General features: G+C 40.8%; 1 protein-coding gene across 3 annotated transcripts; it reads right to left on the reverse strand.

The window, feature by feature from the left end:
- Window positions 1-408: 408 nt before the first annotated feature.
- Window positions 409-21,967, reverse strand: LOC101163445 (MAGUK p55 subfamily member 4-like). 3 transcript variants are annotated; one of them, XM_011489190.4, is made up of 21 exons: window positions 21,839-21,967; window positions 17,421-17,486; window positions 16,567-16,688; window positions 16,410-16,487; window positions 15,643-15,726; window positions 15,429-15,560; window positions 10,886-10,967; window positions 10,724-10,809; window positions 9,436-9,507; window positions 7,951-8,147; window positions 7,427-7,485; window positions 5,174-5,191; window positions 4,646-4,687; window positions 4,535-4,564; window positions 3,687-3,725; window positions 3,440-3,607; window positions 3,001-3,081; window positions 1,632-1,725; window positions 1,436-1,544; window positions 1,219-1,353; window positions 409-894 (listed from the first exon to the last, which is right to left on the reverse strand). In XM_011489190.4, the coding sequence occupies exons 2-21, from the start codon at window positions 17,440-17,442 to the stop codon at window positions 706-708; spliced, it is 1,839 nt and encodes a 612-aa protein (XP_011487492.1). In that variant the 5' UTR covers window positions 17,443-17,486; window positions 21,839-21,967; the 3' UTR covers window positions 409-705. The 3 variants fall into 3 exon arrangements, 2 of the variants coding, with proteins under 2 accessions (XP_011487492.1, XP_011487491.1); XM_011489189.3 differs by lacking the exon at window positions 5,174-5,191; XR_002292815.3 differs by lacking the exons at window positions 409-894; window positions 1,219-1,353; window positions 1,436-1,544; window positions 1,632-1,725; window positions 5,174-5,191 and adding exons at window positions 12,173-13,363; window positions 13,685-13,988 and having other exon boundaries at window positions 4,531-4,564.
- Window positions 21,968-24,216: the final 2,249 nt, after the last annotated feature.

Genomic DNA, 24,216 nt, shown 5'->3' on the forward strand with positions numbered 1-24,216 from the left:
GCTCATGCCACTAATGCTTCCTCATTGTAACTGGCAGACCCACCTGTTACAGGTAATCTGTAGTGAGAGCTGGAAACCCTTTCAACGCCTGCTATTGCATGGGATTGACTGAAACAGTGACACGGGTGAAAAAGTTAAAGTCATGTCAAAGTGCTAAAATATCTATAAATGACCACAAAAGCGTTTGTCACTGATTTATTGTGTTACATGAAAACACAATTGTCTAGTCAAGTGTATGCGGCATAAATCAGACACAGCAATCAAACACAAGTTCTAGACACACCGTAGTGTGAAACCATCTGATCATGCTAACTCATAGCAAACTCTTTAAAGCTCATGTTAAGATGCAGAATGTGTCAGTCAGTGAGATTTGTTCCTTCAGGCTTTACTTCTCTTTTTTCAGTGTAAGGTTAATTAAGTGATTTTTATTCTTTGACAAAAATATGCTATGCTTAATTGTAACTTAAGTTTTTTAATAATATATCAAATGATCTTAATATGTTCAGTTCAGTTATTTTCAAAATGTAACAGATACGTGTCTGTTTTTAATGCTTTCCTCATTCGTTTACAGTTTTTTGCAATCTATTACCTTCCTTTTTTTCTTCCATCTGTTCACATTTCATCCCAACATTAAGTTAAAGTTCTCACTCTTTAATATTTTACTATTTTAGCAGATCCACTTTCATTTCTTTCCCAGTTTCTTCATCACTCTTCCTGTTGAAGGATCCAGCTAACAGGAATCCACTGCGGCTCGTTTTGAGCCTGATGGATGACGGAGCAGAGCTTCATGCAGGCGTCCTGGAGGCCGTCGTTCACCAGAATACTGTCAAAAAACTGTTTGTATTTAGCCTCAATCAGCCGAGAAACTTCCTCCAACTCCACAAAGTCTTCCTCCTGAAGGGGAAGAAGAGCGGGACGGTCACTGTCCTGTCATAGTACCAACAGTCTGCTCTTTGATTTGTACATTTTTTTGGATGAAGTTTATTACATAAAATAAGAAATAATCACTATGAAGGAGAGTTTCTTCTATGATAAAATACCATAAATAACTAAACTAAAGGAATTAAGAAAACCAACAACATACAAGAAACTAAATTAAAAAAAATCAAAATAAATGAGAGAATTTACAGAAAATCTCCTTCTAGATTTTATGTCTAGTAGAATTCATGAGTTCCGTCTGTTCTGTTGGTTCTAAGTGTTTTCAAATGCTGCACTCACAGTGAAAGCTCTGTTGACCGTGTCATTAACCATGATGGTGGCGTTTCTGCGGGTTTGTCTCAGTCTCTCTGGGCTCGGGGGTTTAATGAAGATCACAAACGGCTTCAGCTTCCTTGTTCGTAAAAGTGGAATACTCTGAAAACAAAAAACAAAAATGAACATCAAGCAAAAAAGGTGTAGCAGTAAAAGAGTCGACTGGTTCTGCAACTGAACATACATGAGACTCAGCATCAACTATGCACATCCTTCCATGTTTGAGGACTTCATCAATACTATCGAAGCTGGTTCCATAGAGGTGGCCTTTATTCTCTCCATATTCCACAAACCTGAGTGTTGAATCATTTCAGACGTTAAGATGATACCATTGGAAAAATGAACAGAAAGAATTCCTTCTTAATTGAAATGAACAGGACCTGTTATTGCAGACCATATACTCAAACAGCTCCTTGGTAACAAAGTGGTACTCTCTGCCCATCTGCTCCCCTTCTCTCATTGGCCGAGTCGTATCTAAAGCGTTCAGCAGAAGAATACACGAGAATGGAAGAAAAGAGAAGAGAAGAGAAGGCACGGACGATTGGGTTAAACTAAGGCAGAGGATTGCAGAACAGCAGCGAAGGCATAAGGTGTCATCATGAAAAGATGGAGGATACAAAGAGACCAATATACAAATGATTTAGAAAAAAAAGACCCCCCCCCCTCCCAAAACTAACTGACAGAGCCAATTTTCTCACGGCGACTGACTTCTGAATGTTTGCCACACACAGATGATCAAAACGCAGACACATGTTTATTATTATATCATGTTTATTATTATATCCAGAAAATACCAGTTTAACCACGATTTTGTCTTTTTATTTTGCTTTATTTATGCATCACACCTTAAAAGTCGGATGCAGCCGAAGTTAGCGTCCGGTTGTCAGCATCCACTTTGACGTTAAAGGAAAGATCTTCCCTTGAATGTCAAAGTCTAAAGCAGTTGAAAACATTTCACAGAGAATGAAGATTCAATCAAATGAAGTTGTTTCTGGTTTATGTAAACTTGTAAAAGAAACATTTATGAATTTGACATCGCCCACAATTAACCGGTCTGTGGCCTGAAAAAGGTTGGAGACCTCTGTCCTACAGAGTCCATGAGGGTCAGATCATCCTTCTCTCTTTTTACACAATTATTTCTCATCTTCAGTACTTTGGTTTTCCGTATTGAAGTTTCAGTTTTTATTTTAAGACGTTTCTACGTCATGCCTTTGGTCTCCTAAACTCTGGTCCTAAAAAACACTTCATGACAGAAGCAGAAACATCATTGTTTCAGTAATGATCAGTTCTCTAGAAGAGTCTCCATCATGATGGTTTGAAGATTTCTGTTGTTTCTTGGGTTAATCAGACACGTTTACATGTTTAAAGAGAAATAATTTCCTCATTGTTCTCTTCATTTCTGGAAGGATTCTCATTTCATCCTTAAAGGCTATTTTGACTTCTGTGCAGCAAATGTAGAAGTTTTGGTTTAAAGTTTATACGATTCTATGTGTGATGTTTACCGATACAAATATCATTTTTCTACTGACAACAGTTGACTATGGATTTTGATGTGATTCCCTGTTTTATGAAGATTTATTTTGGATTGTTATCACAAAATCTTTCAAAAGCACAGCTGTACTAGATCACATTGAAGAAAAGCACATGGATTCCTCAGAAAATAAACAAAATCATTCATAACTTTTACTAAACATCTTTTAGGAGTCATAAAAACAAACTTGTGAGTAAAGATCAGTGGTTTGCACATACGTGGTACAGGTCCCTGGAAGGTGGAGGGGTTCAGCTTGATGAGTCTCTTTCTCAGCTTGTTCACTCCCACCCCTGAAGCACCTGTGTGTGGACGAAACACGGTCACAGACAAACACAGGAACTGGTCTGCAGCTTCAATAGATAAATGCAAAAAACAAAAACAAATCCGTCGGACTCTTCTGCTTTGATTTGATGCCAGCCGTAAGAACAGACAGCAACCACAAAAAAATCCCCCCAAAAAAATCCTCTCAGCCCTGAACTGATGGAGTCACAGCTCAGTCAGAGGATTGGATTCAGAGGGAAAATCTGATCCAACTTCAAATTCAACTTCAATTGATTCAATATTGATTTCTTTAATATTTTTCCTTCAAAAATGAATTCTGCTTTGGAACAAAAAGTAAAAACAAGAAATTAATTCTCACAAACACAACTGTCTTACCCACTAGCATGATGAGGCGGTGGTTTTCCTGCGGGGGGCGCTGGTACAGTACAACCTCCTCATAGGGCGTGGCCAAGGCGCTGCTGTTGGGGGAGCAGGAGGAGCAGGACTGCCTCCTTCTCTTGTAGGATGTTCTTTTCCAGACATGGAAACTCCGACGGAAACCAGCTGATGGGACAGTCCTGTTCATGTGTTTGTTCGTGGGATCATACGTGATTTCTGCGGGTCAAACATGGATCCTCCTCACCCAAATAGATGCCCTCCGTAAAGTCAGAGTCGGCCTCATCTGAAGCAAAGCAGAGACACAAAAGCTCAGCTAAGAAGCTAAGAAGCAGTTCTGCCAAATGCAGGAAGAACGACAAGGTCACACAGGAAATAAGTCATTTATTGATTCCAAAAATTAAAAAATTAGATAAAATTAAAACTAAGTTTTATTTTTAATTTCTAAACCTTACATACCTTTAGTTTAAAACCAAAATACACAAAAAGAAAGAAAATAAATTGAAATTATTAAAATGTATTTAAATCAAACATGACTTTTTAACATTTTGTTAGTTTTCATTTTAGACTAAGAAATTGTAAAATTTTACATATTTGTTTTATGAAGCTACATAATAATTTGGGATACAGAAGATATAGGCAACAAAAAATGGATCGAACACAGAGAGTTACAGCAGCATCATTTGAAAACCATAATTACAAACAAGATCCTGTTGGTCAAAAAATATAGAATCAATCTGGAGGCAAAGAATCTGTTTTTCTTCCTGTTGACTGTTTTTACTGCCTTGCAGGTTTGAATGTCTGAAGCAAACGTGATTTTTGTTGATTCATTAAAAAATTCAATTTCTCTATTCAAAGTGATTTTCATTGATAGTTTTAAACACCAAATGAACAATAAATATCCACATTGCATCTATTTCAGTAGTGCAATTGGACACAAACGTGTTGAATCTTTTAGTTATCCATTTGTGGACCATGTATCAAGAGGAGCATCGAATCACGTGAGAGGAGAAGATGTGCACTCATAATAATGTTCACAATAATTTCATTTCTGTATTAAAAAGCTGTGCTATAAATCTGAACAGACTTACCTACCAATTTTAATGTATTGATCGTTGTCCACTTCTGTGGAGAAAGACAAAATGATGCTGTTAGCCTCTGGCACACAGTCTATGGGTTTTAGCCCCGTAACACACAGAGCCTCACCTGCTGTCGTGCTTTTGTCGTCGCCGGATGTCGGCTCATTTTCTAGAGGAGGAGGAAAAAAGCCAGATAAATCAGAGAGTTCAGTCTGCAAATGTCACAAGTTTAACCGCATCTGAGCCAAATGCTCAGAAAATGCAGACCCTGTAAAAACAGGTCTTCATCATTTTGAAAGGAAAAACAGTCTTAGCAAGAATTCTGATTGAAAAAAAAATTCTAGTAAGTCAGACATGTTTTTCTTACTTCCCAGCCTTGTCCCACCGGGTAACTCGGGGCCCCCCCAGGGAGGCATGCCCCACAGTTTGAAAACCACTGATATACTGTGTATATTTTTTCACAAGAGTCTCTTTACGTTCCTAAAATTCAGATTTTGCAGAGTACAAAGGTTCTCTTAGAGCTTGGTGGGCCTTAAATATTCATAAAGCATTTTTCCCCCAGTTTGATAGAAATGATTTGCAAACGAAGGAAGACCTGGACTGTGTTAAATGTCTGTTAGATGAGCTGCAGATCTGCAGCAGTGGTTCCACTCACCGTTGGCAGCCAGCGTCACTGAGGACGGCATGCAGGGAGGAAGCAGCCGTTAAAGAGGCTTCTGACTCGCAGGCGCCTTCATTCTCACATTCAACACACATTTCTCAGAGCTAATACTTGAAAATGTCAGATCTGTTCTTCAAACTGCCTCTCTGAGCTGTTTGAACCCATCAGCACCAACACACCTGTTCCAGAGCATGATACCATGTCTGTTCTATCTTAACGCTTGCACAACGCTCACCTGTACACTGTTGGATCTGTGTGTTTGCACAAAACAACGGAACAAATTGAAAAGTAGTTCTCAGTCATGGCACCAACACTGAGGATAAGGTTGCTTCCACAGATTTGAGCTTCTGATCTTATTTAGATCATTTTAAATCCCAGATCTGCTTCATCTCCTCACGCAGGAGCTCTTCCTCCTGACCACTCTAGCTAAACCTGTTAACATTTGAGTTTATTGTTAACTGTATTTGTGTTTTTAACTTTTATTGTTGTTCTTAAGCTGAGATGGGATTTTTCTTAGTTTTATTAATGTATTTATTTATGTTTTTACAGTTCTGGTTCTGTGCAGGACTTTGAGCAACTGTGAATGAGTTTTGGAACCAAATGCATTGATCTAATATATTTACTGAATGACTAATTGATTGGTGGGCTGATTGATTGATCTATTGTTTAATTGTAGTATCAGCTTTGGTTAATGTTCATCTGGAGCAATAAAAACCTGTATTTGAGCCTTGGCCAAACGAGTGGATGTGACACTGGGTGGGAGTGGGCGGGGCTTCCTTTGTAAAAAATGGTTGCAAAAACCTGGCATACAACTCTCTGCTAAACGACCTGTGCAAATAAGTTATAAGCTGATTGGTTGGACGGGCTGAAAGGTGAACAAGAACCTGTGAGGTGGCCACGATCAATCATTGATCATTCATGATCATTGATCATGAATGATCATTGATCATTCATGATCAATGATCATTCAATGTTTCTCTCCAAAAAAGATGAAGACCAGAAAGATGAGGGCAACTACTGCTGCTTTATCCTGCTAATGACTCATCTACACAGTCATGAATGATCAGAGGTGGGTGGAGAATCCAAAAATAGTGTTCAATTATCCAGAAAATGACTTGAGAAAAAGGAAAAAAGTAACTGGTGAGAAAAGTACTGAGGTACTGAAAAACTGTTTGGATTCATATGACCTAAAGAAAAGCTAAAGCTAAAGAAAATTTAACTAAACTGAACAAAAAGTAAATGGCGTATACTTATACTTATATAGCGCCTTTCTTCCTACAAGGACAAAGCGCTTTACAGTCACACACATTCACACACACATTCACACGCTGTTGGCGGCTCCGCTGCCAAACACAGGCGCCCGCCTCCCACCAGAGGCAAGGTGGGGTTCAGTGTCTTGCCCAAGGACACTTCGACTGGGCGTACAAGGCGGGAATCGAACCAATGGTTATGGCTTACGATCATGGGTCGACCGCCCTACCACTGCACCACGACCGCCCCAAAAAGTGTTGCTTACAGTGTTGGATTATTAACACACATGAACTTATAACTGAAAAGTCTCAATAAAGCTGATTTTTTTTCATCTAAACCATATTTATGTTTATATATTTCAATGCAGTTTTATACAAATACTGACGTTATAAGGATTTAGTTAAGTATTTCTAAAATAAATGGTACAATCGTTGCAAACAAAAAAAGAGGAAACAGAAACACGACAGATACAGCCAAATGGAACTGAGTTAGGCTGAATCTGAATTCTCGCTCTAACCCTAAAGCTCCTCCCTACTACCCCCCCCCCCCCCCCCGCCATTTGTGGGGGCATTTGAAGGGCTAATGGTGTCCAAACTTGTTTTTTAAGGGGAAAACGGTGATCCGTGTTGTGCCGAGCCGCGGAAGACTACCGTATTTCTCCATGTGGGTGTCCTCTGAAGTACAGACGTTTACATTCGACTGTAAGTCATGACATTTTATTTTAGCATAACCAATAAAAGTTATAAAACTGATGTTCTGTATTTTCAGAGCGCTAGCAGCTACATGCTACTATGGATGACCGGCGACTATTGACGTCATCGAGTGGGAGTGACGCCCGAATTAGAGGTCGCTCTTTTTCATATCTTTCCCTTTGGAGGGCTAAATGTGTGTGTGGGGGGGGGGGGGGGGGGGGATCGTAGTAATAGGGGAAGGATTCAGGTTTGGCCTGGAAGTTTTGAATCTTCATCATAAATGAAAAACTAGAGGAGTCCTTACGGGGTCTCATGCAGGTATGAGTGTGTAGCGGTTGACACCACCAGTGCTCTCTCTGTTTACTGCAGACAAACAGAAACACAAAGTTATAGCCATGTAAGAATGTAAACACATCAAATAACTACAGTTCTCTAATTAAAGGTTTCCTTTGTGTTCTGTTTTAACAGAACTGAAAATAAAAAAAACTAAGTTTTTATATCATAATGTTCTTTCCAATTCCAAAATGACAGTGGAGGGGTCAAAAAGCCTCTCACACTTCTCCAGTTCAGTATTGCCGGATGCATTAGATCAAAGTGTTTTCATTTTAAATGTATAAATGCTTCAGATTTGTTACAAAAAATCTGATTGAAAAAAGGCCTCTGACTCTCAGTTTTTGGAACTCCTGCACCCCCTGGTGGCTGTTAGTGTGCTCTGCAGGACAGTTTTATTTCTGAGGGTAAAACTTTCTGTTGCCATCGGTTATGAATGACGAAGGAGCTCGACTCCTCAAAGGCTTGAAGACAAGCGCGTCTTTATGTTTTCGCCACCTTTTCAGCGTGCTCGCAGAGGGAATCAGACGAGCAAAGGAGGCTCCACAGGGCAGCTTCCTGGCCTGCCACCACTGCGCGTCGGTCTGGTCCACCACCTCCAGCAGGTCTCCTCTGCTGAAGGACATGCCTGCATCTGGACATGGGATGGAGGAGTCCCTCCGGGGACAGTAGTCCACCATGGCCCTCATGTACACCTACAGGAAAAGGAGTTTTGGGAGAAGTAGAAAAAAATACACAGCTTCCATGTGAAATGGAATAAGAAAACATTGTTTAAGTTTTTTTTTGATGATGGTAAGAGAGGAAGAACTGACTCTATCTATAGGATAAAACTAAAATCATCCTGGCACCAGATCAGTGTTTTTTTATGTATTTATATAATATATTGTTCTGACCTGTTTGTCTCTAATAAAGCAAGACTTTGCTAACTTTTAACACAGTAAACTAAGCTTTGGTTCAAATTCCTTATATTTGAGCAATAGTAGTCATAATGGGATCTAAGGAGGCATTTGTAAGCATTCATCCCCCCATTTTCTGAATCCGCTTTGGCGTCACAGGGTTGCTGGAGCCTAACCCAGCTTTCGTTGGGCAAAAGTGGGTAGACCCTGTAAAGGACTGGGCGGGTCGCCAGTCCATACCAGAGTCACACTATTTAACTGGATTGGATCGATGTTCACTGAGCTTCTGTGGGCAAAAATAATAATTTCCAAGCTTAGAAAACAGAACTCATGTTAAGGTAAAATGTGTGGAATGGTTGAGAAGATAACTGAGTCTGTAAAGACTTTTGCATCCTGGCATGAAGTTGACTTGTGTTTTTCTAGAAATACACTGAAGACTTCCTGGGAATGAAGGATCATCAGATTAAAAGCTCTTGTGAGGACAAGTTCCTGCTCAAAATGGTGCAGTGCCATTAAAAAGAATCTTTTTATGTTTTATTTCTCTTGTGAATAAAATGTTAAATCGTAAAAGTGCTGCAGGTTTTTGCCCATTTCAAACCTATTTAACAAAAACTTTATATCTATATGTATAAATATGCAGTATATAAACTTCAAAATTCACACAATGCATTTCCTTAAATTACCATTGACTGCTGGTTTCTGACAGGAACTATCCAGCTGACTTAACATGAAATGTCACGGCCAAAAAGATTCTTTGGAACTCACAGACATGTTACAGTGAGAAGCAGCCTGATGGTCACTTATGCTTATTTGTCCATCTCCATCTTTTACTTTTCTTTGTTTCGTCGATTAAAGTTTTATGACATAAACATATTTTGTCATTGTTTATTTTAATGTTCAGCTCAAAGGATAAGAAGGAACAGAAGTCCAACATCTTTCTTCAGTAAATGGCCCAGAACATCATAACTTAATGTGAGAAAGAAGCACACATCTCTGATTGCTCGCAGGAATCACCAGGTTCGTTTTCTGTCAAAGTTCTTCATGCAGTTGTCTGTGAGCTAAATGAAGAGATGGGAGCATTTCTTACCGGTTTCTGGTTGCTGCTGGCCTGAGTGGAATTAGGGATGACTTTAAACAGGATTGTGCCTGTAGAATTAGTCTGAAATGGCAAAAGAGAGTTCCAGAAAGTAATGTACTTCTTCTTGGAAAAGAACACACCATCAGGGAGAAGGAATGAAAAAGAAAAACCCTGTAAACAACAGGAACTTCACTGCACAGAACAATGAAGCCAAAACCTGATCTTAACTAAGCTGATGGGTAGAAAAGCAAATAGTCATCATAGAACTAAAAGGGGAATATGTCATAAAAATACACAACTGTGAGTCAAAAAATGCTTTAAAACAATAAATACATGCAAGTTAGAAGTAAAAACAGCTAATTTTTTTAATGGTTTAGTTTTTTTTCCTTCCTTTTTTAAGAAAAACATTCTTAACTAAGGTGTGACCCAAAATGAGAAAGTTACCTCTGAACTTCTGAGGCTTTTGGAAATAGTAGAACCCTATTAAATGTGTCTGTGTTTTTCTTCAATTTAATGGGAAGTATCTCCCTTTTATTCTGCATTTATACTATAGTACAATGACAAAAAATAATACAAGCTTGGAAGTATAAGTTATACCTTTTAAAAGAAAAACAATGTAAAGAAGCAAACGTTTTGGTTGAGAAATGGTTTTCTTAACTTAAATCAACTTCACTTTAGCGTTCCCCTTTATTTGTGATTTTCTTTATATAAACTGCATATGCCTGATACTTTCTGAACATGGAACAAACCATTCAGGCGCTAGCTGTTCTGTTATTTGAAACTAAATAATCAGAAGATATTCAGGGAGATTATATTACACATAAAAGTTCTGATGACAGAAGTCAGAACTCTGTCTCCCCTTTGGTCCCCGTTAGGAGCCGTTCCCAGAGTTCTAACCACACTACAGCTCCCAGCAACCCCAGCACACACTTCCTGGATGCCGCCCACCTGACTCATTCATTCAATCAACCACAGCATACTTAAGCCCTGCACTGAGTCAAGATCAGTGCGAAGTAGTGTTTGTGCCACTCAAATACAGAGCGTTTGATCTGGACCTGATCTCCTGTCTCCTGACCCGGTTTCTGACTCTGTTTGTCTGCTGCCTGCCCCGACTCTCCCCTGGATCCTGACTACTCCTGTCTTTCCTCTGATGATCTCATGCCCGTTATTGACCCCCGCCTGCTTGACCCTGATTTAGCTTTGTGGACTTTCAGCTGAGCTAATGAACCTGCTGTATTTGGATCAAGCCGTCTGTCTGTTCTGGTGACATCAGAGCAGATAAAGTTTAAGTACATACTAGTATTCGGATGACTTTTGCTGGGTCCAGACCCACCACAGGGTTCCCATTCACCTCTACAATCAGGTCACCAGGGTGCAGAAGTCCTGACGAAAGCAAAGGTCAAGTCACAAAAACCACAAAGCATCTTAATGCACATGACCACCTGGGGGTTTTTCTCACCACTGCGGTCGGCCAGTCCGCCATGAATGACCCGGGCGATGTAGATCTCTCCCGTCTCCTCGTCTCTCCTTATTGTTGCTCCCTGAAAACCATCTGTGTGAGTGGCTGCTCTTAACAAGGACTTGTAGAAGTAAATTTGAGGGAAAAGGACAGATGGAAAATGCAGCAGTTTCCATTCACAGCTGAACGTCCAGACAAACAACACATTAACCAAGCTAATGCTAACAGACAAACTAGGAATAATTATTCCAGATGAAATCATCGATACCGTGTCACTGAAATGCAATAAAGTTCACCTCGGCCGGCCTCAAGTGTTGCTTCACTATAGATACATTCTTCTGGTAAAAGTTTGGCTGATTATTGCTTTCATATTTGACTGATTTGCTTTTTTTTTCTTGCATAATGTTGCAACTCTAAAAAGAAAAGAAAGATGTTTTTCCTTTTTTGCTACTCAATTTAGGGATCGTCACAGCAAATCATTTGTCTCGATCTATTCCTACCCTCTTCATCCTCCCTCTCACCAAACACCCTCATGTCTTCCTCTTTATCCATGAACTTCCTCTTTCATGGTCCAACCCTAGCATCCTTTTTTCCAACATCATCACTGTTCCTCCTCTCAACGAGTCCAAATCCTCTCCATCTGCTTCCCTGCATTTATCTCCAGAACATCTACCATGATCTGTTCCTCTGATGGATTCATTCCTGTTCGTATCCATCCTGGTTACTCCCAAAAAGAACTTCAACATCTTCATATCTGCCTCCTGTGTCTGCATCAGAGGCTCTAAACCAACAATCTGGCATCAGTCTCATCAGTCTTCTACACCTTTCCTTTTTCCCTTTTTAGACACACATCACTCCTGAAACCCTCCTCCTCCACCTGTTCCAACCTGATGCACACACCTCTCCACCTCTTTCCCAAAGTCTGTAAGTCTGTTAACCCTTTCATCCATCCATCCATCGTCTGAACCTGCTGAGATCTAACCCAGCAGTTGGACTCCCTGGGCAGGTCAGCAGTCTGTTGCAGACCCACAATCACGCATGGAAACACACATGCACACCTAGGGACAATTTAGAATCAGTAGTGAACCAATGAAGCATGTTTTTGATCTGTGACAGGAAGGTGGAGTGCCTGGAGAAAACCAACAAGAACATGCAAACTCCACACAAAATGGTCCCAGGCCACTATCAGTGGATGCACACAGTTAAACTAGGAGTGGGAAAACGTGATCTTTCTTTAAGCACAAGTGAATGAAATGGGAAGGGCATAAAGTAATTTATTAATCATACCTATAGTTTGTGTCAATTCCTTCAGGTCATTTGGTTTTCAAGACGGTTCTCCACAAAGTCTTAAAAAATCTTGTGTATATTTGTTAAGTCAAACACCTGAGTAATTGAGAAAAATTCATATTTTGATATTAAGATCCCTAAATGCCCAATGTCCACTGCTAATCCAGAAAGGAGAGAGAACTAATTCCAGTTACTTCTTCTTCCTCCTCTTCATGGTTTGTAAGCAGCCTGTACTCCTGGGCTCCTGTTGCTCCTCCATGTGAGCTCTTGAAACCGTTCCGTTGTCAAACCAAACATGTCCGTTACTTCCACAACCTCCTGCTCTCTGAGTCACTCCATGGCTTTTGTTCTGTTGATGCTGACTCTGAGACCCTCCAAAGTCCTCTGATCCAGAACTGACCGATGAAGAAGAAGAGCAAGAAGAAAGCTGTGAAGGCGAAATGGGATAAGGAGTGGGAGGCTTTCGAACCACTTTTGGAGACAGCGAGGAGACTCTTGGGGGAGGAGTGGGAGGATTCTGTTTTGCTCTAGTTGAGCCAGACGCTCTGTGCTGCTTTTTGGCCACGATGATCCCCTGAAGCTTCTCCACCACCTCAGCGAGCACATTGACTGCCTGGGCATTCTCCTCCACGCTGTCAGCAATCATCTCCGTTGCAGCCACCATCTTTTGACCAAGCTGGCGGACGTCCTGACTGCTATGCTCAATGGTACTGACCACAGTCTGAACGGTGGATCTGAGCTCTTCCACACTGCACTGTTTGTTGAGCTGAGCTCCAGGTTGGTGAGACTTTGTGTCCTGGTTCCCCTTTTGTGTCTGTATTGGCTGAGCTTTGCATCCGTTGTACGGTGGATGGCTGTACTGGTGGAGAGTTGAAGGATTTAAAAACTCCTCTTGGTATTTGTTGTGAGATCCAGCTTTAAATCCATAATGGCTGGTGGAAAGGGGACACGTGCGAATCTTCAGCTGCTCCTTGGGACACTGAGGTGTGGGGCTGACAGGGGCGGTGTGCACCTTTGCAGAGGCCATGTTGAGGGTGGGAGCGTCCCTCAAGTGACCACCTGTACCTCTCTTTTTGTACAAGAGGGGAGAGTTGGGGAGACTTTGACTATAAAGTGGGATTGGGGGAGGCGGGTAAGCATAGTCATCACTGTTAGTTGAAGCTTCTCCCCCCCTCTTTGGTTTGGATCTCTCTGACAAAGAATCAGCAGAAAGAAGGAGAGAATATAAAAATAAAAAGATACGGGTCAAAAAAAATCAAGAAAACGTGAAAATTCATAAATCAGAGCCAAGTAACAATAAGATGAAGGATGTAACTGGTGGCAAAGATGAGGAGGAGAGGAAAGAAACACAACAAATGAAGTAAGTTTTGTTTGGTTGTGTGAATAAAACGTGACAGAAATGGTCTCAAGGAAAGTATAAATGGAGAAAAAAGGAAAACGTTCAGGCTGAAAGATGTCGATGGATTGGCTCTTCAGTCACACAACTGGATGTGAACTCTGTCTTCCTCTTACCGGGTAGAGTGTTGGGACTAAAGACCGCTGGATCTGACCGGTTGAGTCTTTGCTTCCAGAGCACAGTGTTTGGTGGACAGAAACTGAAGTTTCCCGACATCTCACAGTGGGTAACAAAGCCCTGAAGCTGCATTCTTTTAGGATGGGACAGATGCTTGGCTTCCATCTCAGTCCTTCTAAGATCCTCCCGTGACCACGCCCTCTTTGTAGAGGCAGGCTGCTCCAGTGGGACACAATGAAGGCTGTTCCAGCTGCTATGAAGACCTCCCAGGCCGTGACCAATACTTCTGTGCTCAGATGTTGTCTTGGTGAATAAAAAAGTTAAACTAGTGATTTGATCATGAAAAAAAACATTGAAAAAACAAAAAAGTTCTTCTTAAAACAGAAGCCAAGTTGGAGACATGCAGCAGGTCACAGGTTCTGTCTGGTTGCTGTCAACATTGGGGCTAATAGACCGAAGAGTTGAAATTCTTTAAACTATATTTTTTTCTTGAATAAGAAAAATAGTGGTTAAAGCCCCAATCTGATCATTTTTTATCAATATTCAAAGCGTTCTCAATGGTCTTTTAATCAGGATTATGCTTTTTTGAAGGCAAATTAAAAGCCTGTGTCGTTTTCCATGACATAGTTTCTGCAGAAAATTGTGGCTGGCACTGAGGACCCCCCCCCACTTCACCCTTTTGATGAGATTGCTCTGTTTACATGCTTACAGCCCCTCTCACCCTCCACCTAACCTTTAGCGGTGCAACAACCATAGAGATCAATATTGCAGCTATCCAGCCGCACAGTTTAGATCCAAATTGCAGCTCAGACGAGGAAAACAAAGACGTAGATGCATCAGAATAGAGCTTTGAGGGAATGTGCTCTTTTTCAAATTACCTTTTTTTAACCTTATCCTGATTTACAACAATTTTAATGAAAAGATGTTCAGAAATGCAATTTTAAGCTTATTTTTCTCAATGCCCTTCATCATCAAAAAACGGTTCATCTTGAAAACACCAAAGGAATTTTCATCAGAGTGGGACTTCAAAAAGTAACCTCAACACCAAAAGATGTTTACATTATAACCGGAGAAACTTTTGTTTATTCCCTGCAGGTTTTGGTCACACTTAATGGTTTGAAGAAGTTCAATCTTTTAACAAAAGTACAAAGACGTTACCACTAGATTTATAGCTAAAAGAAATTATCTGTCAAATGACATTTAACCTCCTTTCATTGATCACATCTGATTGCAGCGATACGCATTTAACAAGACTGGATTAACAGATAGAAATGATAAACAATAAAATTACATTATTACTTAAGATTTCCTTATTTGTATTTCAGGAAAATCTTTTAAAAAATATGTACATCAAATTTGATAGAGCGAGCTTATTAGGTCATAACTCAAATAAATTATGCATGTAACAGAGAAACAGAAAAACTTTTCCAAGACTTTTCCAACTGAATCAATTAAATTGTCTTGTGTATTCAGAGCAAACGTAAAAATGTCTCATTTTTTGTGTTGGTTTTTTGGGTTTTACTGGTGGGACTCTAATTGTTACAAGTGTGATAGACAGCAAAACTGACATGAATCTTTGCTGGTCTTTTAATTAGGTCTGGAATCATGAACCACATTTTGGAGGATGAAAGGACAAAAGCAAGCAATAAAGATGTATGTCTACAATATATAATGGCTCCAACTAAGGGAGGAATCTTGAGGAAGAACCATAAATCTAGCGCAGTGATTAAATTCTGGTCTCACCAGCGGCTGGTTGTTTTTCACGAGACAAACGATCCTCATGGCCTCTTCATCTTCAGGTAACTCGTCGGGCAGTGGAGGTAGAACAGGAAGGTAATCTGCCTGTGCCACACTGTCATGTGACGACAGAAGAGCCTGAGGGATGCAGTGAAGAAAAAGATGTGACAAAACATCCAACAGGACTTTCACACGTTTCTAAAAAACCCTAATCTCAGACCTGCATGTGAGGTGAACTGAGGAGGCCAAAAAGCTCTCTGGCTTCAGGAGATGGATGAGGAGCTCTTTGTATTACAGTCAAAATCTAAAGAACAAGCAAGAAGACACACAAATGCTTTGTGAAAATGTTTGTTAAAACTCACCAAGACACACTTTAGGTAGAAACTCCCAGGTGGGATTTGAGCTGTTAAGCTTGAGTTTGAGTTTGCTTCCTTTCATTTTTAGAGTCTAACCTCACAATTAGTAATCATTAGCTCACAGTGTGATGACCTTTTATTGACCCTTATGCACATCAACCTGGTTGCAGCTGCACTGTAAACCAAATTTTTAAAGAAAAAAGATTTCTGCAATCAGGAATGGAGCTTTGGCCCCAGCGGGTCTAATGGACTCCAACAGAACCAACACTTTTGATTCTGAACGTCCAGCACACAGTAACGGCATTATAAGATGACAAAACAACATCCCAATCTCTCAGCAGTGTAAATGTGTAAACACAGGGAGCCTTTTAAAACTCCAGAGCTGAACCAACCAACACCAGGACGGAGCCATCAGTATCTTCTCTGCAGCAGGGGAGGCCAGTTCCAGAACTTACAGAAACTGTCCCGGTTTAGCTAAGGTCGCTTTAAAAGTGTTTGTCCTTTTAAACTGGTGTATTTGTCCTACTATATTTATTATGAAGACAGCATTTAACTTTACATCTAACTGTTTTTGAGGGATCCGTCCTCCTGACCAGCTGTTCTTCACTTCCATTGTTGCATGTTTACCAACCTCATAGGAGAGTCCTGAGGCATAAGGCAGAAAGGGGTTCGGTTTAATCTTCTGGAACTGGATCAGGCACTCATAAATCTGAGAGGGGGATGAACATGTGAACAGTTAGGAGATATAAAGTCTAGCAAGATTTCTATTCCACTTTCAGACCAGGTACCTTCAACAGGGCGTGCAGCCATGGTGCACTCAGTAGCTCATGCAGAATCTGAGCACCATTGATGTTTCTGGTAACGGCTTCACCGATGTCCTCCACCACGCTGGACAGAACCTCAGTGACACCTGCAAGAACGCAGGACAAGTCAAAGGACAGTTAGGGTGTATAACAGAGGTTCCCTGTATTATCATAATTTACCAATAATGTTCTGGGTTTCCATATGGAAAAGAAAATAATTTTTTTAATTACAAGAATTTGAAAATGTACAGGTGAGCTGTTATAAAGAACCCACTGTATTTGGAGACAGAGATTCTTTCACTTAAAATGTTTATTAAAATCTGTTTAACTATTTATTTACTTATGTTTATCATCCATCATGTTTGACAAAAACAGAAAACTAACAATTTACAGCAGAGACACTTTACTGGTCGTGACTCTAAAATACTGAGACAATAAAAAAGAAATGCAGCCAATGATGGTAAGATTATCTTTGAAAGACAAAGTGGTTTCCAACGACAACAAATAAAACACGTCGACTGACCAAAGAGGACAATCTGGAGTTTCGGACGGCAAAACATTTTCAGAATGAACTCAAACTGGACAGTTATTATTTTAATGAAGGTGCAGTCAGGCTGAAGGAGGGATTGAGCATCTCTTTTGTACGGGTAGGGGACATTGTGTTATCTTAGGTTCTTTGGTTGGTCTGCACCAAACCTCAGATCAGTGTTGACTTCTGCCACAAAAGCAGACTAGCTGAAAACAGCAGATAAACCTGATGTGGATCAAACCATCAGTATGGAGGTGGTTTCACCGTCCTCACAGGGGTTCATAAACCAGCATGGCCTGTTCATCCTCACCATCTTCCATAGTTTGTCTCATGCCAGACGTCCAAACCACTGAAGAGGACGGAAAAGGAACTCCCACTGTGAAGAAATCAAATGAAATGAAAATTAATGTTTACACTTAGAGCCATCATTTAGATTTTATTCTGTAGAAAAAGATATTTAAATTTAGATTAGCTATGGATTTAATATTTGTTAAACATAAAGGCTACATTAAGAGCTCAGAGTAAAAAGAGATTATCAGTGTCAAGCAGCCAATGTGGATTAAATGCATATCTGACTTCAGACAAAAAGGTCTTTTCTCATCCGTTACACTGTTAGATTGTAAAAGTAAAATAAAATAAATCTCTAAACCAGATGATGCTTTAAACAACTCAAATTAAAAAAAGCATTCCGTCAATTTAATCCATAACTTGTACTGAAGTCCTTCAGTAATGTTATGGTATCATGTTTCCTATATTTTCTGCCCTTTTTTTTTTAATACAAAATATGCAATAAGCAGTAACCATATTTGTCCTCATGTTAATTTCAATTTTATATTTTAAAATGAAGTAAAAATATGACAGCAGTTATGTAACACCTAGGTACTGATAACAGAATACTTGTGCATCGCAGCATTTGCTTTTTGTTTCTGTGAGTGGGACTCAGTGAAAGTGACCTCATGTAGAAAATGAGCCGGTTTTTGGCTCTCTGTCTTAATTAACGACGGCCTCATGTTTGTCGTATGTCTGCTGGCTTTAACCAGAGCAGACGGTCGGTGGGGGGGTTCTGTCAGAGCCAACGACAGCTGCTTGAACAAATGAACATGTGGCCAGATTGACTGTGAAAACTGCCCTAAATAAAGTGAGTGTTTGAGTGACAGCAAGTTTCCCTGCTAATGTTTTCTGGGCTCCACAAAAGTGCGTTGTCATCATTGTGGTGGATGGTAGAACAAAACGTCTCCAGAGTTTGACTTTTTCTCACTTTGTGAGAAACTTGGGTGAACTTTTTGACTCTGGGCTGAATTTTATTCCAAAATTAAAAATGGAATCGAGACAGAATTTTATCATCTAAAATAAAAACATCTCAACCTTTTTCTGCACACAGATCGGTTAATTTTCAGACAATGTTTTACAGACCGGTCTGAACAGGGACAAAGTTTGTGTTTAACATTTCAAATAATATTTAGCGTAACATTTAACATTTAGCGTAAAAAAATATAAAAACATTTTTTTAATTGATTTCTTACAAATGACAAGGATTCAACGAAACAAAGTTGTTGATTTGTGGAAGTTTTTTCTGATTTGTAAATACTTCAATTACAAAAAATTACAGTTTTATTTCCACAGAAGACCATTATAACACTGAGAATTTAGATCATCTTTCAGGGCAAAACTATTTTTCATATTTTGTTTCATATTATATTTTCTAAATATGATAATAAACATGAATCCACCGTGTCTGCATCTTTATTATCTGCGTGCGAAACATTCAGAAGTCAGTCGCTGGACATTAAGGCTTCTGCTACGTGAGAACAACTGTCAACCACATTTGGAGGAAAACTCCTGGTTTTGTCTGCAAACAGCAGCTTTACGTTCCTTTGAAGTTGAAGGTTCTTCTTTATAAAAAGTTTGGACACCCCCGGTGTATTTGGATGGAGCTGTAGTCTATTTAGAGACGTGATAAGGTGAACACATTGCTTCTCTGTTCTATCACTTGGCAGCAGGACACCTGACCATTAACCTTGCAAAGTGGGAGTTGTGTCATGTGTAAGTGGGATGGTGGGACAGTACTATCCATCTGGTAGAGCTTCAATTCCAGTGCCTGTCATCCTGTCCTTGGAGCAAAGAAACAGCTTTTTCTTGAGCTTGTGGGTTATCCACATAGTTTTTTCAGAAGTTGTGGCACCGCTAACTGACCGTCTGAAAGCTGAAACTATCATTGTTTGGTCCCCTGCCCCCCAACAGTGATGCATCTGCTCTAACTGCTCTCCGGGTTGGTAGGCTGTTTTTTCTGCATGTTCTCTGGGATCAGGAGCAGTCTGATGAACACAAGCTAGCCGATGAACATCTTGGAACATCTTTGTACATCTGCAGTCTATTGCTGCACCTGTTGTGTTCCAGACAGATCACAAGTCTCAAATTGCATTTCTAAGCGTTTCTTCATCCCAATCATTTTCCTCGTCGGAGCTGGAATCTGGTCAACACTGTACAGCCGTATAGTTCCAATGTCGCTCACCATTTTTGTTGCCCTGCTAATGTTCACTGAGGGTTGTGAGGGGCTGTTAGCTAGTGGGAGAGAGTGTAAACAAAGGAATGATGGGATATTAGCACAAATTCACTACTCAGAGGTGCATTTCTAATGTACTCCTGCAGAACTATGTTCTAGGAAACGACTCAGGTTTTAAAAATTTTAGCTAAAAACGGCATAATTATAATTATTAGACCACTGGGAAGATGGCTGGAGTGGGGCTTTTAACAGGTGCTTTTAAATATGGTTATTTCTTTTTTGGGAAAATCTTAGTGTTATGTATTTTCTTCACTCGATGTGACCTGACTCTTCTTGCTTCTCTGTAGACCCTGTGGTGGGCCCCATTTTGATGGCCGGGGTCTCTCTTCCTACCATCCTTGGGGCCTGTGTTGATTGTGAGTGTCTGATTTTCCTTTCTGTGCAGCAGGCTTGGGTGGAGGTGGAGTTGAATCCGGCTGGGTGGACCTGGCCGGTTCTCCAGAGGGCATAAAAGCTGCTGGAGGCCTTTGGAACTCTCTTTCTCCCTCTGGCTGGTGTCATTGCAGCTAAATGTCATCCCTGATTACCTTCCCTTCTGCACTCAATGCTTTCATTTGTCAAACATCTCACCTACACTTAATATAAACTTACTATTGTTTATGTCCCTAATTAAGTAGCGTATTGACTTCTTCAGTGACATAACAGTGGTGAAGCTGATAACTGAGGGGATCGAGACACCCTGCAGGTATTAAGTCCTGAAACTTGGAGAGCGGAGTGCATTTGAAGACCTGGCTCTGAACATCTCCAAGACTAGGGAACTCATCCTGGATTACCTGCGGAACAGAGATGCCCATGCTCCATCGCACATCAATAATGAAGAGGTGGAGCGAGCGGAGTCCTTTACATTTCTCGGAGTCCACATGTATGCAGATGTCTCCTAGATAACCGACACCCCCCGCCCTGCCTTAAAAAGGCTCGGCAGCGGCTACACTTCCTGAGGGTACTCAGGAAGAAGCGACTCCGCCCAAACCTGCTGATTGCCGTCGTTGCTCCACCATCCAGAGCATGCTGACTTATCCCGTCTCAGTTTGGCTCTCCAGCAGCACAGAGGCTGACAGGAAAAGACTGCAGAAAGTGACCAACACCCACTGCCTACAACAAGCCCCACCTACAACTCCTGAACAGAGCCTGAAGGACCACGTTCACCCCGGTCTCCACCTCTTCAATCTGCTGCCTTTGGCAGACACTAAAGGGCCGTACCGGCAAGAACAAAAAGACTCAGGGACAGTTTCTGTCCAAAAACTGAATCCCAGTTTTACACTGCAAGTCACCAGATTCCTGCACATTTATTCCTTTGATTACTGCACACTTTTTTGCCTGCTTTTCATTTTAATTTTATGTCTGTACTGCCTGCCCGCTTTAAAGACAACTCTTCATGAGTTTCATCATACCATTCATAATGACAATAAAGGCTTTTTATTCTATTCTAATAAGCAACAAACTTCAAAGTCATCTTCCAGAGCTAGTGACATGCTGGCCTTACATCTGTATTTTGGAAAAACACATCCGGAATTATCAGCAGGATCCCAGTTATCAAGGACTGGAGTTAGACAGTCCCGACAGACTTTTCAGTAATGCACACAGCCCACATTTAAACACACAGTGACTGAAAAACCAAAAGACATGAAATGACGTTTTAAACAGAAAGCCCTAATTTCCACCTTGAGTCATACTGCAGCAGGTCACTGCATGCAGATTTGTAGTGCTGGCATCTAATCTTTGCCCCGCTTCCGTCTTTCCGTTACAATTCCAGGAAGAGCTTAAATTACAGGCTATAAAAAGTCACCTGTGCTCTAAATTATCCCTCCGTGTGAATGTGAGAGTGCATGGGTGTGTGATTGTGGCCCTGCGACAGACTGGAGACCTGTCCAGGATGCCTTCACCCACGAGGGGCCGGGATAGGCTCCGGCAGCCCCGTGACCCCGAAAGAGACAAAAAAAAAAAGGGTTTGGAAGATGAATGAAGGAAAAAGACACCTACACAATCTCACATGGGAAAGAGGGGTGTCAATGAACAAAGTAGCTGAGCGTCCACTCAGAATGTGTTATTTAAACTCAGAAAACAACGCTCAACAACTGTTTGTTAGTCTAGCCTTTGTTTTGTTTTTCGCACACCTACAAATCCTAGTCTGTTTCCACACAGCCCAACCCAGAAGAGGAACTCACCTCCTTCCACTGTGGTCCAGTTTGGTCTGTAGCGATGGCTCACTGTCAGACCTCTGAGCGAGGTGAATCAGCAGTGTGAGTCCGTCAGCAGGAGCCAAAAGTGACTGACATGGATGTGAGTTTACTACCAAACCAAACCTGACATTAATCCCTTCTAAACCCGGATTAATCTACAAACCCCTCCCCCCAGAAGTCGCTGTTTTCCTATTGTCTTCTGTTTGTATTTTTAACATATACTCTTCTTATCCAGTCTGTTTCTTTTTCTAAGTTCTTCTCCTATGCATATTTCTTTCTGCAGCTGCTTTTGGGTTGTTTTCTTGTTTGAACCTCTCCTGCCTCTCTCACTCATTCTAAGTACTTCTATGGATCACAAAGCCTCTTAACCCTTTGCTTCTTTTAGCCAACCACAAAGACACACTCAGAGCAAATACCCACATTTATCCCCCCGTCTTTGTGACAACCGTTCTTTACGTAATGGACTTTTAACTCACTACTTTGTAACATATTGAGTCCACAAATTGACTATAAATCTACAAGTAGATGTTTGGTGGCGTGTTCTAAAGACGCCTTAAAACCAAATTTCCTCACTTATAAAACTGTCCATGTATGAGGGGGACTTGCAGCGGTACGGACCAGTACACAACACACAGCAGGGTTGACTTTTTCTAGAGCGGCAGGCCAAAAAAACTGCAAAACAGAAACACTAACAGCACAGTTGTGTTGCATATTAAATCCTACTGCAACATCTGGATGTTCAGGAGACCAGCTGCTGCTCACTGTATGTATAGATTATAATGCATCAGAATGGAGCAGAGCAGGGTACTTTGCTGTGTCACGACTGATTCAATTTTCAAACAGCATTTTTTCGTCTTCCCCTGTTTCATCACAATTTGAATAAAGAAATAGTCAGAAACAGAGGTTTAATCTCAATTATCTTCACATTTGTCATCCATCATAAAATGCAAGAACATGTCTGGTCTTCTGTTTTGCAAATATTGTTTGCTGCTGGTCTGTAAATACAATTAATTAATTAGAAATTTACAGTTGTTTTCTGTTCTGCCCTATTTGCTCAATTCTTTTTAGAATTTTGCTTTTGGAGGTCAGGACTAAGTTAAAGTGAGCAGTCAGAAACAGAAGTTTGAGGACCAACTGATCTTAGTTAATGGTTCTCTGAGGACACAGTTGGAAACTCTGTTGCTGTATTAACAACTTAATTTAAAAGGTTTCTAAATTGCACATTACCCAGTTCCAAGATGCAAAGGCACCAAAGACTCAAATCTGTAAACATCCCATAAGTCCACCTGACCGTGGCCTCTGGGTCATAATTATCTGTGTTCCGACTGGCTGTAGCTAGACCACCCCTGAGGCACTCGGGCTGTTTACCACTGAGCACCAGGAGACCCCTGTGGAGACTAATGACACGCTAATGACACACGTAACAGCCTAAAGTCTAACATCATAGATTTGTCTCAAAGGGTCAACTTTGTGTTGGCGGAAAACCTCCATAACACGGAAACAGCTTCATTTACAGGCCCTGGTCCTCTGGGAACACCGTCCTGTGTTTTTCCAATCCAACCCTGCTCAAACTCACCTGCCTTTGATGAAGGCATTGGCAGGCTTCTGCTGACCCTGCAGAAGCCTGACGGGGGCGCGAGAATAATTCAACAGCTGGAAGCTGGATGCGCATCCAAGGGATCAGAAATTATTTTTTTCCCCCCCTACTCTGTCAAACTCACGGCTGGACTGATGTAACACCCAAGTTACAGTATTGTAACCAAGACGATCAGGAAATTTAAAAAATAAAACTTTTTTCTAAATAAAAGATTGCTTAGACTAAGAAAACAAACTAAAACAAGCCAAATGGACACGAAAACCACCAACTCTAATTTTCTCATCAAAATCAAACCCACCCAACTGGGTGGAAAACCGCATAATCTGGTAACACTGCAGATACACAGACACCGTGGCTGTATCGGTCACATGACTTTTCCTGAAGCGATGCCCACTCCGACACTGGGTTTAACTTGAAATCGACACGTGAGTCTACACATTGGTGTAGTGACTCATCACTCCTAGCAGTATTTTGTTTTAGACAATGAGCAGCTGTTAGTGTCATGCTAGAAGGAACAGGATCTGCCTGATTAAGACAAAAAAAAAATCTAAAGGGTGATGTTAGAATCTAGAAGCTGGCATAGGTAGCGGTAGGTAGCAGAGGTGCTGTCCAATAGGTTAAAGCTATCCATGGGGTTGATTGGGCTGAAAGGAACAGACAACAAGAATCTAAAACCAGGAAAACACCAGCCCAAAGGAATCTCCCAACAGCTCAATACCACAAGACATTAGTTGACAGCTTGGCAGGTAAGGGCTGGTAGAAACAG

This window comes from Oryzias latipes, chromosome 21 (assembly GCF_053564925.1).
Source record: "Oryzias latipes strain Hd-rR chromosome 21, Olatipes_Hd-rR_3.1".
NCBI lineage: Eukaryota > Metazoa > Chordata > Actinopteri > Beloniformes > Adrianichthyidae > Oryzias > Oryzias latipes.

Coding starts and splice junctions, on each gene's coding strand:
- LOC101163445 (XM_011489190.4), bottom strand. CDS start 17,442: ATGAGACAAACTATGGAAGATG. Junction 16,488..16,566: donor GGCTGCACGCCCTGTTGAAG/GTACCTGGTCTG, acceptor TCCCCCTCTCAG/ATTTATGAGTGCCTGATCCA. Junction 1,726..3,000: donor CTTCCAGGGACCTGTACCAC/GTATGTGCAAAC, acceptor TGAACGCTTTAG/ATACGACTCGGCCAATGAGA.